Consider the following 19463-nt stretch of genomic DNA (forward strand, 5'->3'; position numbering starts at 1 on the left):
ACTCAAATCAAAAGCCAAGGACTTACTGCGAAAGAGTCCAAGAAGTTCGAAAAAGGAAAAGCCAAGGACATACAATCAAACGAACCAACTATTTCATTCAAAAGAAAAAAGCAAAAGAAAGCGTCTTACAAAGGTCCAAAAGAGGCCCCCACCCAACCAACCAAGTACAAATGGGAAAATTAAAAGTACAAAAGCTTGACTCGGTATCATCCACGCTATTATCTCTTTGACCGCTCGGTTCAACGACTTCACCTCCCCCATCGCCCTCTCCATCAGAAAGCTCATTATCAAAGGCAATCCCATCCTCAACCTCGTCTTCTCCATCATCCTCCTCAGCTTCGTCTTCTCCATCAGCCTCTGGTGTGGCGGGGTCATAGCCATAGGCAAGCCAAGCCTCACGCGCTTTGACACGAACTTCTTTAAAAGCGGCTTCTGGAATTCTCCCTGCTGCCAACAAGCCCTTATATATATCCCACTAAGCCTCAGCATGTATCCACATCTCGTATAAATGACGAAGGACGGACGCGAGAGGAGTCGAAGACAACAATCAAGCTCTTTCAGCCTCGAGAGCAGCAATTTGATCATCCAGGGTCGAGATTTCTCCCTCAAGCTCACCAATTCTCTCATCAAGCTATGCCTCCCTTAGAGTAGTCGTTCATATATCAGTTGCGCGCTCAGAATCGAGAATGCAGATAGAATCCTTCAATGCCACAGCCCTCACCAAAGCCGCTACTCGGGTTCCTTCGGCTCTCTCCAACTCGGCCGCCTTCTGCTCCACTTCGGTCGCCTTCTCCACCATCTCAACACTAAGACCGGCGACCCTAGAATCACTCTGCTCAAGCTCCGCCCGCATGGCGACCACCTTCACCTGAAGATCAACACACTCATCCGAAACGCCCTTGCCCACCTCGAGCTCTTCTTTTTTAGCCCTAAGCATCCCCTCAAATTCGTTGCATATGCCCATGGACCACATCAGGTCCTTGTCCTTTCGCTCCCACTCTTCCCTAAGGGATTGAGGATCGCCACCCTCCCTAAGTCGTGCATGCATCTTGCAGCACTTATCACGGTATTGGCAGTACTTTGAAACTACCTTCTAGAAAATGGCAGCCCGCTTTTCCTCGCGACAGAGACTCTCAGTCTCCAAAATGAAAGTTTGAAGAAAGAAAAGAGGACAGAGAAAAGTCAGCAAGAGTAGAAGACGTGAAACGAAGAAAGCAATAAAGAACTCACCCTCAAAGCCATTCCGGCTACGCCCCGTGATAGGCCAGCATCGCTGATCTCCTGAAGGGCCCTATTTTCGGTAGCGGAACAAAGAACAACAAATTGGGGCACCAGGATTTCTATGTACTCCAACAAGTATAAGTCTAGGGAAATCTAGATCACGCGGGAGGAACTGTCTGTTCCCGCTTCCACCCGAGTGAAACCTTCTTCAAACATTCTTATGTCCTCGGGGTTAATATCCGAACCAGACTCGTAGTCATCTACAACCACGCCATTTTCCCTCTCGTTGGATGAAGAGAAGGAACAAGCCTGTTGTGAAGTCGACGGACCACTTGGAATGATCGTGGCAACCTTCGAGCTCTGTCCCCCTTCCAAAGAAGTCATCTCCACGATCGGAGGAGGCACGGTCTCAATGCCCAAACTAGTACCCCCATCCGGTTCAGACACCACCAACACGAGTTCACCACTCGAAGGTCCCTCGGTCTCAGCCACTATCCTCCGTCTCTTTAAAGGGGCCCCATCATCTTCGTCCTCCAACAACTCGTCCACCAAATGAACTGCGGGAGCCGGAACCCCAGCCAAGGGAGAGGCATCTGGGCAGCCAAGCCCGCGCAAAGTCAAAGTATGCAAGATAACGGCAGTCTGAGTGGGTTCACTTGCAGCCACAGCAAGAACGGGCTCGGCTGAGATACCCAACTGCCGGAAAGCAGGCGTAGGAGCCTCACCCTCCTTGCCGCCCTCCGACCTGTAAACAAAGTAGAGAGATAAGAGGATATAAATAATGGTATAAAAGTCAGCAATCGAAGATGAAGGTGACTCACCGACCATAGGTTACGCCCGAACCACTCATTAAAGTGCGACCACTCGTGAATCCCCATAGTATGGGGCAAAACCCGACTCACCTAGTCGCGAATGTCAACAACTGGTGAAGGAGGATCCGTTGGGCTGCAAAGAAAGAAAAAGAATGATCAGATTATCCCCAAAGTAAACAACGGTCATTTTAGAAGGGAAACACTTATGAGAAAAATTCCACTACTCGGGGAATCCACTAGGGTTCGATACCATGTGCGCCATCTTCACGTAGAATAAATTTTCCCAAAAATGACGATTACTTTTGTCGTCCATCTTCACTACCAACCCCTTGGTCCCCCAATGGCGTATATGAATCATCACGCTGCTGTGAAAACTTGGGGCGAAGAGGTGAAGCACATGGCGTAGAGAAATACCACGGCTGGACAACTCCGCGTATTTGATAAGCATGAGGAAAAGCTTGTATATGTATGGAGAGAGCTGAGCCGGGCACATATTGTAAAAGAGGAAAAAATCCTCTACTAATGAGGGAAGAGGAAGCGTGTAGCCAACGACAAATGGGTACGCGTAAAATACGTCGTACCCCGGGCGGTGTGTTTGGACTACATCACTACCAGCGAGAACTATTTCAACATGGGCCGAGATCCACCACTTAGTTCTAAGTGCAGTGATCGTCGTCAAATCCATCGTAGTGATGACGGTTCAGGTTCATCCTCAGGCAGGCTTTTAAAGTCTGATCTAGCCATCCCGGAGCGTGGGATTATCTCGTCCACAGTGGGAAAGTTTTCATCTTCCACCGTGGCTACCCCTTCCTCACGGGGAGGTGCATCCGCAGCCAACATCACAGGGTCAGAGGAAGCATTGGCCATTTTTCTGATTTTGTGAAAAAGAAGTACAAAGGCGAAGGAGGTAACAGTAGCAAAGGATACTAAGGAGAGGAAGAAAACATAGAAGCTGAAAATTCGAAGAAGAGAAGAATTCGGGCTTCAAGGGCTCTAAAAACACATCAATTCAAATGAGGAGTGCATATCTCTATTTATAAGAACACAGGCACCCTAATCAAGAAAGCCCAAACGCCGCCTCATTAACTTCGAAACGGAAGAAGCGAGGGAAACGATGTAACGTATGGGGAACGTGCGCCATAATGATGCATGAAGAAACTGTCATTTCAAACTGATGTAATAGTCAGGTGTGGCTTTTGAAGCATCACCTTGCTACCTCACCAACAAAGGGGAATCACTCTTCGGCCAACGTTCTCAGATTTCTCAAAAATTGCAACTGGCGTAGTCCGTCCACCGAGCTCGCCCAAAGGCTACCTCGACGGGCGGAGGGACTAACTGTATATGTCGAAATCTAAACAGAAGAATCTTACTTAAGGGAGGACGACCAAGAACTAACCAAGCCAAGGTCACGTATGAGAAGCAATACACTAATGAGTGATTCGACTGTGGTCAAGGTCGAGCACTCCATTCGGCCTGAACGGCTAGTTCAGCCCTTAGATATTTTCAGAGGAATATTCCACAGGATATTCAAGAACTTAAGTACTCCGGTTAAGGACTGTTGGATAAAGAAAGTGCTTTTGTATAAATATCATAGGAGAGAGTAACTAAGGGGGTGAGGGGGGCAAAAATCTCACACACTCATATGGACATGTTTTACAGATGAAGATGGATCTTCATCTATGTCTCCTCGACAAGGAGAAAGGACGAAAGGAGCTTAGATCCTCAGTATCCATCATTAGTTGCATCATATCAAATGTATGGGGGTCAGCCTTGTTAAGAAACGGTGACCCTTTTCATCTATGTATTCTTCGTTATCATTTAATATTATAGAAATCATCGTCCTTTTCTTACATTATGGGATTCAATCATTGTTATAGTTAAACTTTATGTTCAGCTATGCCTGTTTATTATTATCTTCTATCTCATATCTAGAATAAATTATCTTTGGCTAGGATTTACCTCAAATCTTTCTATTTATTTAGTTCAATAAAAAAAGCCTAACATTTTTTGGTCGAACAGACGTACCACATTTTCTCTAGGAAGAAAAACAAAAGGAAAGAAAGATGGGGCCCATCTACTATGTTATTGAATATCATACCCTTTTTTTCGATTTTTTGCTCGGTGTTTGATACCCGCATTGGAGTCCGACTATGTTCGGATTCAAGTGAGGAAGTTCCATATTGGGGGGGGGGGGGGATTGCTCCATAACAAATGCGACTTCATACTCTGGCCTCGAACCTAAATCCTCTGATTAAAGATAAATGAGTACTTACCGCTATACTAGTTCACCTTATGGTGCTGTCTCTCGCACTGCAATTTCACAATTTTGCATTAATTTTAGCTTTTTACTTTATATTTATAATATGATGTGTGTATAAATTTTATTTTTTTTATTTAGTTATAAGTGCAGGTGTAAAATTGCATGTCAATTAGTTTGAAAAAATGAAATTTGTGGTATATATACGTGCATAAAAAATTTCAGGATATACTCTTTAGATCTTATTTTTTTCAAATAGAATAGCAACACCGAGACAAATTTATAATTGAGGTGAGACATCTAGATTGTTTCTTGAATATGGAATAAGAGGCGAATTCAGAATTTAAATTTGATGGAGTCAACCTTTAAAGTTTCGAGCGGGACTGATTGCACTAACAAAATTATGGGTTCAAAATATAATATTTGTTATATATATATATTCTGTGTCAAAAATACTAGGTTCAATTGCAGCCTTAGCATATAATAGCTCCATTCGCCTCTACCTAGAGTGATCATTGAATTATAATAGGAATTAAGAAAATGATTTCCTGAATAATCTTGGGTTACAAAGAATAATATTTGTAAATATTTGGACAAAGGGCAATTATTAATTGAGATCATTTTCATATTTAACAACATCAGAAAGGAATGGATCCTTAAGCAACTCAGCAGCAGATGGTCTTGCTCTTGGTTGTCCAATGCACCTTTCAATGAAAGCCTTCAATTCTGGATCACTCAATTTGTTAAAAGCTTGAGGCTTTATGCCAGATGTCACCTTCCTGTACAACTTGGCTATACTGTCACATTCACTATATGGTATTTCCATTGTGGCCATTTCTAACAAACACATTCCAAATGAGTATATATCCACCAACTCTGTATAGTTCTCTTCATATAGCTCTGGTGCCATATACTCTGGTGTCCCGAGCAATGTATGTGCTGCATGGTTCTTCCCCACGATTGTTGCCAAGCCAAGATCACCGATCTTTACCTATATAAACATAAGAACTACTATTAGCGTGTTGCACTGTTTTCAGGAAAGCAAAACCCCCAGTTTTACAAGATGAATACGAGTATCAAAGTTCAGTTCAGATCCTATACAAGTATGTTCAACTTCTAACCTATTTTTGCATATTTTCAAGGATCCATAAGAAGGGGAACCTTGGAGCAACGGTAAAGTTATATCTGTGTGACCTATAGGTCACGGGCCGGGTTCGAGTCATGAAAGCAGCCACTAATGCCTGTATTAAGGTAGACTGTCTATATCACAGCCCTAGGGGTGTGACCCTTATCTGGATCATACGTAAATGGGGGATACTTTGTGCACCGGGATGCTCTGCCCTTTAAAGGATCCATAAACAATAATCACACCGGTGTCATATCCTTTGACTAGACTATGTTCATACAAATGAAGAGTGTACTCGACATCTGTCAGAAGCAGATCCGAGATTTAAACTTGATGCGTTCAAATTTAAGGTACTGAATTTATTGTACTTTTGAAATTATAGGTTCAAATTTAATATTTGTTGAAATTCTAGTGGTTTTTCACACGCGCGCGCGCACTGCACATATAATTTTTGAATTTCCAGAATAACTACCATTTAACTACATGAAGACAGCAACAATAAGCTATATTAACTGAAGATAAATTGAAAGAGTTGATTAATTACCTTTCCAACATTCCCATTGATAAAGATGTTACTGCAATTCAGGTCTCTATGAATAACACAAGGATCATGAGTGTGTAGATAATCCAAGCCCTGTAGTATTTGCCTAGACCACTTCTTCAACGCCTTAATCGAAACATGACGATGCTTCTTCCTATAATCTCTCAAATTACCGGAGGCACATTCCTCAGTAATGAAATTGAGGATGTTATGTTCATTGTCTTTCCAGACATGATATAGTACTATGATGTTGTCATTCTTCAAGTTCTTCAACAATGCAATCTCAGAATGGATCTTATCGATGATATAAGGCGTGTCGCTGAATTTGCTCAACTTAATCTGATTCCAGGCCACATCTCTGCCTTCTTCTAGGTCAAATGCCCTGTACACTTTCTTCACTGCACCATGACCTAGTAGCTCGGTGTATCGGCCGAACCTCCCGGATGGATCAACCTCAGCAAATGGTTCCCTTTCTTCATCGGTTGGATCAGGATTTGCATATGGCATTTTAAGCTCTGATGAAACAATCAAAAAGAAGCCTAAATATTTAGAAGAAGAACAATGTTGCGGAAGATCGTGGTTTAACTAGCACATAATCACACAACAATGCAAATAGAGAAGAAAACTATTATAAGGATTTAACGAGGTTTGGTTAAGCGTCCTCGGGACAGAAGAAGAGAGTTTTCCACTATAAATCGCCAATTACAAATTTACAACCCCTATATATAAATTTCAAGTAGTCCTAAACTTATAGGAGAAAAGTTTTCCCGATAATATATTTTCTTTCCCAAATTTATTAGAACAATGTGTTTCCTAAATGAATTATGATTTCCTAAAAATACAAGGAAATAAATTCAAAACATAAATGACAAACACAATATTGAATCGCTAATTAACATAATAGACCTAAATCCAAGAAAATAGCTAATATTCCAAGTCCCAAGATAATATAAAACACATGTCGTCTCCTTCTCTAAAAATTCTGTTAAAAGTTAAAACCATTATTTTGAACTGGAAATTGCTTTTCCGATTACTAAAACCATAACCTCCTTAGTCACAAGCAAATTGGGATGGGTATATGAATCCTAGTCCTTGTCGCTCCGTTTAAGCTTATCTCTATCTAATATTATATAAAAATAAAATAACACTAAAAGTTCTTTATAATTTTTTGTTGGCATATAAATCTCAATTAGGACCAAAACGCTCCTAGAAAGCACTGTAACTAAAGTAAATATACTAACATGACTAACACGTAATTTCAACTAATTGGCTCAATTAATTGCTCTTTGTTTCCAGAAAAATTGAACTGAAGTCTGAAGATATAAAAGCTCCAACTCTACAGAGATGAGATTCGTCAGACATAAAAAATACAACTATAGAACAAATTATTACGGCAAAAAAGATTTAGAGTTGACTGGAATTTGAGAGGTTTCATTAGGCTGAAACTTAATGACTAAAATCTCAAACTAACAAATAAAGACAAAAATTTAATTCATCTATTAAATCAGGACAACATAAGACAGTTAACACAGAAACACTACCTATGCTCAAGTTCTTTTGTGAAACTAATAAAATGAGAAATACTAGAAAAGAATAACCTTTTCTGCAGTTACACTAGACTAATTAGGAAGAAAACGAACCATTGAAATCTATCATATAAAGACATGTTAATAACATAGTGACAAGAATGAGAGAATATAAAGAAACTATGGAAATTTTGGATGGAAAAATGGGATGAGTTTGCAATTAATACCACAAAAAAGCCCTCGCCCACTTAAGGAAAATATTTTCTTATAAATCTACGAAACCTCTATGCCGTTCTCACAAATCTCCACTCATAAAATAAACTACTAATACCCCTATTTATAATAGTAAAAACAGGAAAGTCTATTCCTATATTAATTCTATTTCTGACTACAAATCCTATTTAAATATGAATTATATAAACTAGTAAATATTAAATCCTAAACGATTAAGATTTCCTACTGCAACTTTAAATTAGTTTTTCAATACCCTCTCCTTTTAGAGATTGGGGTGCAACAATAATTAAGTAGTCTTGACTAAGGTTTGAAAAGATTTCCGGGCGTACTACAGCTTGCATGGAAGGCTAGTGTGGTTATTAGAAAGCAAAGAACGAGAATGAAACAAAATAAAGCATTTTTAACTCTTGTTTCGGATGAAATAAAAAAAATCCCATCAATGAACGACCTGTAATTCAACAAAAGTAAGAGAAGAGCATTACCTTTGGCAAAATGGAGAGGTAGAGTAATTGAGAGGCGTAAGCCAGGAATCACGGCATTAGGCAATGGCAAATGAAATGCAAAAGCCTGTTGTTATTTATAGATAATTCAAGTAAACCACAAGTCTACGTAAGCACTCAGTATTTCGACTTCATTAAACAGTCATTTTCAGCTCATTAATATTACATGTGTTGCCATTAAATCAAATGAGTACATTGGTTGTTTGTATATAGTCACGTCACTCTCTACCTTCTTCAATAATATGAATAAATAATATTGAAGGGAAATTTTGGAGCAATGATAAAGTTATTTTCGTGTGACCTATAGGTTATAAGTTCGAGCCGTTAAATCATCCACTAATACTTACATTAGGAATTAGGATAGGTTGCCTATATTACGCCCTATTGATTGACCCTTTCCCCGAACCTTGCATGAATGCAGGATGCTTAGTGTATTGAGCCGCCTTTTTTATTTTTATTCAAGACAAAAATTAAAGTGTTGCTTTGATTATTCACGATAGATGGATCAATTAAGATTTTTTATAATACTTGTTTCAGATTGAAGGGGAGCCTTTGGCGTAACTGGTAAAGTTGTTGTCTTGTGACCATGAGGTCACGGGCTCGAGCCGTGGAAATTAAACAACATCTTGCACAAATATAGGGTAAAGCTAACTCTTATGGTCTGACCCTTTTCCGGACCTCGCGCATAATGGGAGCTTAGTGCACCGGATTACCCTTTTACTTATTTCATATTGGAGTTAGTTTAGTGCATGATCAAGATTGAAGTTGCAGTTTGATATTACAATTTTATACGATTTGAAAGTTGGAAAAGAAGCTCAAGCATGTGAAAACATTTAAAATAATCTAAAAGTCGGAAAGGAGTCAATGGCTGCTAATTGAAGGCTCCAATATCTTGAAGAAAAATATCAGTTCTTCCAACACTACATATCCGTGGCATGTTTGCTGTCACCATACAGAATGCAGAAAGGAGAAAGCAAACTAAATTAAATAATTTCATATCATGCGCAACCCGTGCCTAAACACTTCGCATTCACTGAATCTCCACGACAATCAACTACCAATATTAATTGTCACGACCTAATATTAACATTGAGGCCGGGACTAAATATCACGAGTAGATGCGAATCCAACATTTTAAGTCAGTAAACATAAAGCCTAACATGTAAGGGTGGTAATTTGAGCCTAAACCTATTTAATCCGTCAAATCTATCCATAGTTGGGCTGTCATTTACTGGTCCATTTGTTGAACTCAGTCCAACTTGACCCAACGTACTCATCTCAACTCATCTAAATAGGGCTGATTTTTAGCTCAAATTGATCCTTGAGTAACTTTGATAAAATATTCTTAAACTTTTTTCTTACACACATTAATTAAAGCTATATAAGAGTTGGGCGGGTTATGCTATGACCAAATTTTAGCCCATCTTGGCTCAGCCCAAGTAACTTTTGGGCAGGTCATTGATCTGCCCATTTATTAGCTCAGCCTATTTAGATTCGTCCAAAATCAACTCAACCTGCCTATTTGATACGCATTTATTAACTCAGTCTTATGGGTCTTAATACCCAGAATTAAATCGACAATTCCAAAGTCTTTCATATCAAACTTGTTAGTTAGCATACGTTTAGTTACATTTATGTTGGCAATGTCATTACTCACTATCAACATATCATCCATATATAAGCAAACAATGACTATATGATTTGGAACATTTTTAATATATACACATTTATCTTAAAATCATTTGACTACATTATTCGGTCAAATTTTGCATGCTATTATTTGGGTGCTTGTTTTAGTCCGTTAAGCGACTTAACAAGACTACATAACTTCTTTTCTTTACCGAGACACAAACGCTTCAGGTTGTTCCATGTAAATTTCTTCCTCCTAAACTACATTTAAGAAGGTCGTTTTAACGCCCATTTGATGAATTTCAAGACCATATACCGTAGCTAATGCTACTAACGTCCGTATGGACGTAATTCTTGTAACTGGAGAATATGTATCAAAATAGTCAAGACCTTCTCGTTGTCTATACTCTTTGACCACAAGTCTTGCCTTGTATTTGTCAATAGTGTCATCATCTTTTATTTTCCTTTTAAAAATACATTTAGAACCCAACAAATTATCGTCGGGAGGAAGATCAATCTATTCTCATAAATGGTTGTTCAGTATGGATTCTATTTCACTATTGACTGCTTCTTTTCAAAATAATCATTTGGAAGAAGACATAACTTCTTTAAATGTTTGAGGCTCATTTTCCAATAAATAAGTCACAAAATCTGGTCCAAAATGAAGTAGACGTTCTTTAACGTACACTGCGTCTTGGATACTCCCGATTTGACGTACTTTCTTTTGTTTATTCCCCAGGTCGTTTAGATCCTTCACCAATCGACTCATATTCCTTTTTATATGGATATATATTTTCGAAGAATTCAGCATTATATGATTCTATAACTGTATTATTATGAATATCGGGATTTTCTGATTTATGAACCAAAAATCTATATGCTTTACTATTATTTACATATCCTATAAAAACACAATCAACAGTTTTCGGTCCTATCTTTACCTTTTTGGGTTTAGAAACTTGCACTTTTGCCAAACACCCCTATATTTTAAAATAATTTAAGTTGGGCTTCCTTCCATTCCATTTTTCATATGGAATGGATTGCGTTTTGCTATGGGGTACTCGGTCTAGTATCTGGTTAACCATAAGAATGGATCCCCCCCCCCCCACACACACACACAAATTCTATGGCAAACTAGAACTTATCAACAAAACGTTCATTATCTCCTTTAATGATTGATTCTTTCTTTCCGCAATCCCATTGGATTGGGGCGCGTCCCCCGTTTCAATATAAATGATATACTTTCCTTTTTAGTCTATTCCAAAATAAATGACGTATTTCTAAATTTGAAAATAATTTAACTTTAGACTCTTCATTTTACCCATTTTACTCTTAATGAGAAGCTTTTATAATCACAAAAATATCTTGGTCCTACAAAGCTTTTACCCCTTAAGCTTTTAAGACCACAAGTTTCAAAAGTCTTTTATTTTTCTTAAACTCTGTGCCGAGTCAAACTACCTCATCTAAATTGAAACAGAGGGAGTACTTCTTTCCACCGCGAGATGGTATTGACTTCATAACGCAAATATCTGTGTGAATTAAGTCTAAAGGATTTGAATTCCTTTCAACTGACTTAATAAGGATGTTTAATATACTTAGATTCCACACATATTTGACATTTTGATTTGTCTCATTCAAACTTAGGTAATACAAACTTTGCTCTTTGTGTCCAGATTTCAAAAAGGTCAATCATTTTCCTTTTTTTCATTAGTTAATTATTTCCTGCAAAGAAAGTAAAAATATTACTATTAAAAGTTAAAGATAATAACTAAATTTATACGTGATATTTTCTTTTATCAACAAATAAATATCATGGATATGAAAGAGACGAATAAATAACAATGCTAGAAAAACTTTAGATGTACTTTAAATATTAGCCCATGTGTTCATACCCGAACCTTGGATTGATATGATTAAGTAATAAAGGGTCATGTGCGCATTTCTGCGTCTCGATACCTTTAAATTTCAAAATAATTATGTTTTAACCATGTGTACATTCTGTAACTGGGTTTAACACTTAATTTCAAAGAAGTCCCTCGTGTGCGTACCACATCTAGGTCCAAACAATTAATAAAAAATAGACCCTTTGATGAATCATCTTCATGGCATCAACTCTCTTTTGTGCATCTAAATCAATAATAACATCTTGGGAAAGAGGAGTAAAATCCAAAGGAGTCAAAGAGTTAAAACCATATACAATCTCAAAAGGTGTCATGCAAGTAGAAGAATGCAAAGATCTATTATAAGCAAATTCAACCTAAGGCAATTGTTCTTCCCAAGATGTGTATTCCCTTTCACTGTAGCCCTCAACACGTTCCCTAATGATCTATCGACTACCTCGGTTTGACCATCCGTTTGGGGGTGACAAGAAGTAGAAAACAACAAATGAATACCCAATTTTTCCCACAAACTCCTCTAAAAGTGACTCAAGAATCCAGAGAGAGTTTCCTAGGCTCATAAGAGTAAGAGTCTATTCCATGTAAAGCATTCACACACTCCACTCGGCCCTCATCATCATTGACATCAAGATTCAACAACACGGCCTCCAATGGGTCCTCCACATTGATCATTGCACTGGTGTCATCAACTATCACTACTGTGACAAGGTCCACAAAAGAGCACACCTCGGTACTGTTGGGCTGCTTCATTGACTTGCACACATGAAAGACCATTTTTTCATCACCCACTCAGAAGGTGAGTTCCCCTATTTCCACATCAACTAAGGTCTTCCCCGTAGCAAGGAAAGGTCTCCCCAATATGATAGGAACTTCATAATCCACCCCGCAGTCCAAGATCACAAAGCCAACTAGCAAGATAAATTTGTCCACCCGGACAAGAACATCACCAATAATACTTAATGGTCTCTTCATCGTTCTATCCGCCATTTGTAATCTCATGGAAGTCGGCCTCGGTTGCCCAATACCCAAAGTCTTGAAAACTGAGTAGGGCATCAAATTGATACTAGCCCCCAAATCACATAGAGCCTTAGCAAAATCCACACTCCCAATGGTGCAAGGAATGGTGAAAGCACCAGGATCTTCAAGCTTTGGGGCCATTGAATGCACTATTGCACTAACTTGATGAGTCATCTTTATAGTTTCACAATCCATAGACCGTTTCTTTGTCACCAAGTCATTCATGAATTTAGTATAGCCCGGCATTTGTTCAAGAGCCTCCACTAAAGGCACATTAATGAATAAGCTCTTCATCATGTCAATGAACATTTTAAACTGATTCTTATTTTTCTGCTTCGCGAGCCTTTGAGGATAAGGTGGAGGTGGCCTTGGCAAAGGAGCCTTGGCTTTAGGCACAACCAGCTCCGGCATGTCTATTATGTGTTCCCTAGACGAGTTCACATCATTTTAAGTTTCCACCTCGGTATCTTGAATATCAATCCTCACTTCTTCATTCACATTCTCATCAATCGCATTTTCAACCACCAAAAGAACTTCATCTTCTTGCAACTCAACATCATCACTTAAGATTTGCTTTTGTTTGGTGGCATTCACATCGCCGCCTCATCCACTCCTTGTAGTTACCGCCATAACATGATTGTTCTCATCTTTCGGGTTCGCTACCATATCACTTGGTAGAGCACCCTTAGGACGTGTGTTCAAGGACTATGATATTTGGCCCAACTGAACCTCCAAATTCCGAATTGAGGTATTGTGGGAAGACAACTGAGCATCGGAATCCGCACTCTTTTTCATCATCTGTTCGAACATCATTTCAATTCTCCCCATATAATTGCTAGAAGAACTGGGACCTTGGTGGATTGTTCGGTTGTTGGTACATTGGGGGCCTTTGAAAGCCTTGCCCCCAATTTTCTTGGTTTCCATTATTCCATTCACCTTAATTGTTGTTTCCACCCCAATTGTTATTACCATTCCAATTCCTTGATTGTTTTGATTGTTGTTTTGATTTCCCCAGTTGGAGTTTTGGTTGTTGTTCCCCCAATTACCATTGCCTTATTGTTGTTGATTGCCCCAATTTCCTTGGGGTCTCCATTGTTGTTGGTTGGAAGAATTATCCTTTTGGCCTTGATAATTATTCACGTACTGCACCTCTTCACTCTGTCCATCAAAACCATCATCTTGAAATCCACCACAATCATTGTCAAATTGCTCTAAATTCCCTTGGTTTTGTTGACCTCTTTGTCTTCTTTTGTTGACAAGCATGTTAACACCCTTTATGGCATTCACTTGGCGAGGATTTTGAACTTGTTGCAATTGTGCATTTGCTAGTTGGATCATAGTAGTTGTCAACTCAGCTATAGCCTGTCAATGATCATGTAACTCCTTGTGCAAATGAGTGACCGTGGGGTCACCCTGGGGCACGTTGGCTCTACTTTTCCACGCAGAAGAAGTGCCAGCCATCTCGCTAAGAATGTTACAAGCCTCATCATAAGACAGCTTCATAAAGTTGCCCCAGCAAGTTGGTTCACTATGCATTGGTTTGTTGTGTTAATGCCCCGCTAAAAGGTTTGTTGGATCATCGCCTCGGTCATATCATTGTTGGGGTATTCCTTCACCATTGTGCTATACCGCTCCCAAATCTCATGCAAAGTTTCTGTGGGCTCTTGCTTGAACGCCAAGATCTCATCTCTTAATGCAGCCATATGCCCCGGTGAGAAAATTTTTGCAATGAACTTATCCGCCAACTCATCCCAAGTAGTGATGGAATGGTTGGGAAGTTGCTCAAGCCAATCAAGTGCTTTCCCTCTAAGCGAAAATGGGAAGAGTCTCAACTGCAATGCATCCTCGGACACATTAGTTTGCTTGCTCCCCCAACATGTATCCACGAACCCCTTGAGATGTTTGTAAGCATTTTGATTTGCAGCGCCCGTGAAATACCCACGCTGCTCCAGTAAAGTCAGCAATACATTGGTTATTTGAAAATTGCTCGCCCGGATCCAGGGTGGGACAATTGCACTTGCATAGCCTTGGTTTGGAAGCACTCTCGGAGCCACTCTTGGAGGTGGCGGGGGAAGGTCTGGAATATTATCATTGGTCTGGCGGCCTCTCCTTTGTCCTTGAGGCACAGTAGGGACCTCATCTTCAACATTGTCATCTACTTCCTCCCCCGGCGGAAGATCTCCAAGAGGTGCATTGTTTAAGTTTGTTGCCATTTTGTACCTGGAGTTATGAAACAAACAAATTAGTAACACAGAAGGAAAGAAGAACAATACACAAAACTATTTAGACAGATAGCCAAAACCGTTAGCATCCCCGGCAACGGTGCCAAAAAGTGATTGAGGCCAACCCTGCACTACTATTGAGTAGCGAGAGAGGTCAAAGCAGCTTTTACCCGATTAAGGTCGGGATCGATTTCCACAAGGAGCTAGATATTGGAGTCGGGTGTCTATCTAAATTGGAGTTGTGTATTTGTTCTTAATTGCACTTCTACACATTTTTGGTTTTGATTATGATTCTAATTTTATCAAACTACCATGATCAATTAAACTAAAATAAATTAATGTTAAACTATTGCAAGTTGTTCAAATGATTAAAAGGCACTAGGGTAGTGACTTTCGCCTAGGTGGTCAATTGCCGGATTCTTGAGTCTAAAGCTAGATTGTCACATTTGGGGAGTATGATATAACCATTGCACGATTCTACTCACTCTACACCTCTCGGTGGTTCGAGTGATTTTGCCCGAATTGACTTTCTCAAGACCAATTGGGTATGCAAATTTGCCCAAGCAATCAAGGTTCAAGTCGGGTATTACTATCTCTAGGTTTAACCCTTTAATTGGGGCTATCAATCTCTTGAGTACGCCCCAATTCCTTGTTGGACCAATTTCAGAGACTTAGGCTCTCTTTCTCAAGAAGAGCCAAAGTCAACTAAACACAAACTAGTGTTTGCAACCACTAATTCAGCAATTAAACATGAAATTAGTCCAAATATCAAACACTCATAGACAATCAAGCATCAAAACACAAGACCCATCAATTACCCACATTAGGGTTGAGCCACAACCCTAGCTTATGGGTTTAGCTACTCATAATTAGAGAAGAAAACAAAGAAATAGATGAAGAAAAACTCATATTAATTAATTGTTAAATTAAACTTGAAGATTCAATGTTGAAATGAAGCTAAAATTACTCAAAACAGATAAAAGAAGCTAAGTAACGAGTGCAACTCTAAGGAAAAACTATCTGATAACCTAAAAATGGGAAGAGAAGCTATTTATACTAAGCTAACAATTCTGGACAAAAATACCCCTGCGGGGCTAGTGCGAACCGCACAAAATCAAGTGCGGCCACACTAAGGCTCTTGACTTGAATATCCAGCTTTCTAACTTGGGAAATGCGGACAGCACAAAATTGAGTGCGGCCGCGGTGGCTTCTAGTGCGGTCCGCATGAAATGGAGCACGGACCGCATTGGGCTTCAATCTTCAAACTGACAATTCTCTGAACCTTGGCTCTGTGGACTACACTAAATCGAGTGCAGCTGCGGTGAATCCAATGCGGACCGCAGAAAATCCTTTGCGGTCGCATTGCCTTTTGGCCTGAGATGCACACTCTCTGAACTTCACTTGTGCAGACCGCACAGAATGGTATGCGGCTGTACTGGCCCTGTTTGACTAAACTTTGCCTTGTCTTGGTACTTGTGCAAGTTTCACTCATTTTTGAGCTGATCTTTGACATCTTGTCATTTTGTTGATCAAACTTGCAATCAAGCATAACTTGTGAGCCTTTGGGACTATTTTGTACACATTTCTAATCAAAACTTGAGCATGAAGGAGTGTAAAATGCGTCATAATTCCTAGTTATCACCACTCACGAATAAATGTATGAGTTATAAACTTTAAGGAATCTTTTCGACGAAAACGCACAACGCGAAAGTAATTCATAAGAGGAGCACAATTATTCTGCGGCTAATCATGAAGCTCGTCAAATATCTAAAATAGCAAGTTTAATACTCTACGCGAGTCTAGTCTCAAGTCATAACGTGAAGTCAAGAAACTAAGCAGGCAATAATAACTCAACTTGTACAAGTAAAGCATGGTGTGAGTCCTAATCTACCCGTACACACTCAGAAATTCTATCATCAAACGGACACTCGTCACCTCATACGTGCGAAGCTCCCACAACATGTAGCATATAACAAGAATAACACCTACAGAGTAAATTCCCCCTCACAGGGTTAGACAGGAGACTTATGTTGCCCAAAGTTCCACAACGGCTCCAACGCCTCTCTAGCACCTCCAACCAAATGCCATCGATCCGAAATTAGTCAAACAATCATGAAAATCAATAAAAATATGCCCCAACCTCATAATTAATTAATTGATAACAATTTCAAACTTCGCTCGAAGAGTCAACAAAATCAACCCTCGGGCCCACGTGCCTGAATTTCAACAAATTTCGAAGACAAACTTTACCCATAACACTACGAATTCAAATATATGATTTATTCCCAATTTCATGCCCAAATTTGTGGTTAAAATTCAAAAATACCAAATTCTAGGTTTTCTTCAAAAACTCAGTTTTTCCACCAATTTCCATGTTCAAATCCACGTACAATTCATGTATTTAACTCACAATGTGAAGAAATCACTTATCTAGTGGTGGGTGACGAAGAAGCCCCTTTAAAAATCGCCCCAAGCTCGGCTCCCATGAAAGATTTGAGATAAAATGAGCCAAAACCCGTTTTTTGCAACTTATACATTACCCAGGCGACCTTCATCGCGAATGCGGCACTGCACTTGCGTTCGTGAAGCTCAAAAAACTCAGTTCTAGAATTCAAATGTGGAAGGTCCCACGCATTTGCGAAGCACAACCTGCCCCCCCCCCCCCCCCAGTTCCTCTACGCGAACGCGTGACAGGGCCCGCAAACGCGAGCTTTGCCAGCCTGCCCTTCGCGAACGCGTATGCCCAATCGCAAACACATAGAACAAAAGGGCCCAATCCAAACTTCCTTCTTCGCGAACGCGTGAGGCCCTTCGCATTCGTGAAGAACAACACTAGCACCAGCAAACTAGCAACAACAACACAACCAAAATTTGTCCGGAACCACCCCAAACACACCTGAGGCCTCTGGGACCCTGTCCAACCACACCAACCAGTCCCAAAACATGAAACGAACCTGCTCAAAGCCTCAAATCACACCAAACAACATCAAAACTACGAATCGACGATCAAAATCCTTCTTTAAACTTTCGAACTTCCAAACTTCGATGAACGCATCCGAATCATATCAAAACATTCTGGAATAACGCTAAACTTTACGTATAAGTCACAAATCAGGATACGAACCTATTCCAAAGCTCGGAACCCCAGACGGACATCGATAACACCAAAGTCCTCTTCAAATCAAACTTATGAAATTCTAAAACTTCCAAAATTCCAACTTTCCACAATAAGCGGCGAAACGCTCCCGGGTGACCCGATACTCAACCCGAACACACCCAAGTTCGAAATCATCATACGAACTTATTGGGACCTTCAAATCCCGATTCCTAGTTCATTTACTCAAAAGTCAAACCTTAGTCAATTCTTCCAACTTAAAGCTTCCGAAATTAGAATTTTCTTTCCAAGTCAACTCTAAACTTCCCGAAATTCAATTCCGACCACACGTACAAGTCATAAAACATGAAATGATGCTACTCCAGTCCGCTAAGAATGTAATTCTTGCATAAGAAATCTAAGTGCTTCCATGCCTCAGTCACAATAAAATATTCATTCTCAGGAGTTGATTCTCGCAGAATCGGAACGTCCTCCTTGATGAACTTATGTAGATTTAAAGTAGTCAAATAGAAGAACATCTTTTGTTGCCAACGTTTGAAATTAATCCCGAAATTTTTTTTGGGCTTTTTCGCCAGAGCCGGTGGTGGCACAGAATGACTAGAAGAAGCAACATTGTTTGTAGAGCCAACCACGGGGGTTCCTATTTCTGTCATTTCTGTTAGTCACAAAACAAAACAAAAAAATTAATTAACAATGAAGTATTTAAAATCTTCAAACTGAATAAACTTTAACAGAAACAGATTAAATATCACAGAGAAGATTTTATATCTTCAAACCGAATACAAAACGAGTAAAGAATCACATACTACTTTCTTTCTGTTAAAAAATAATGCAAAAGGAAGAAGGAGAAATCAGAACTTTCGTAAGGAAAATCTGTTGGAAAGATCATGTATTTATAGCCAAAAAGTTGGGTAATACCAAAGAGTTACAACTCTTCATGTAAAGGTTGCAACTCAAAGACGGCCATTTATGCAAACCGCCAAATTCAAATTCTAACGGGAAATTCAAAACGGAGGAAAAATAATTTTCTGTTAACGGTTAATTTGGATTAAAATAATATTATGTTAATCTTAATATTAACAAATAAATTTGGTCTAAAAAAATAATCAATCAATTAGATCATTTGGCTAAATCCAAATTCGAATGACGACGACGATGTAAGGCTTACCTTCTTCTCAATTCTTTAAAAGCTAGAAGAAGTGCAATTGTATATATACCCATTAAAACTCTTTTCATCATTCAATATGGGACAATGTCCCTTTGTCTAAAAGGAAAATTCAAAATTTTTATCTTTTCCCTCCATTTTCATTCAGTCTACTTTAAGCTATAACAAGCTTAAGCCCTACAGTTTTTGCTATAATCAAC

General features: G+C 39.4%; 1 protein-coding gene across 1 annotated transcript; it reads right to left on the reverse strand.

Moving 5' to 3' along the window:
- Positions 1 to 4810: 4810 nt before the first annotated feature.
- Positions 4811 to 8313, reverse strand: LOC107817687 (putative serine/threonine-protein kinase WNK11). Its single transcript, XM_016643550.2, has 3 exons — positions 8200 to 8313; positions 5961 to 6472; positions 4811 to 5281 (listed from the first exon to the last, which is right to left on the reverse strand). The coding sequence occupies exons 2-3, from the start codon at positions 6462 to 6464 to the stop codon at positions 4898 to 4900; spliced, it is 888 nt and encodes a 295-aa protein (XP_016499036.1). The 5' UTR covers positions 6465 to 6472; positions 8200 to 8313; the 3' UTR covers positions 4811 to 4897.
- Between the last annotated feature and the right edge of the window lie 11150 nt (positions 8314 to 19463).

Source organism: Nicotiana tabacum, chromosome 10 (genome assembly GCF_000715075.1).
Source record: "Nicotiana tabacum cultivar K326 chromosome 10, ASM71507v2, whole genome shotgun sequence".
NCBI lineage: Eukaryota > Viridiplantae > Streptophyta > Magnoliopsida > Solanales > Solanaceae > Nicotiana > Nicotiana tabacum.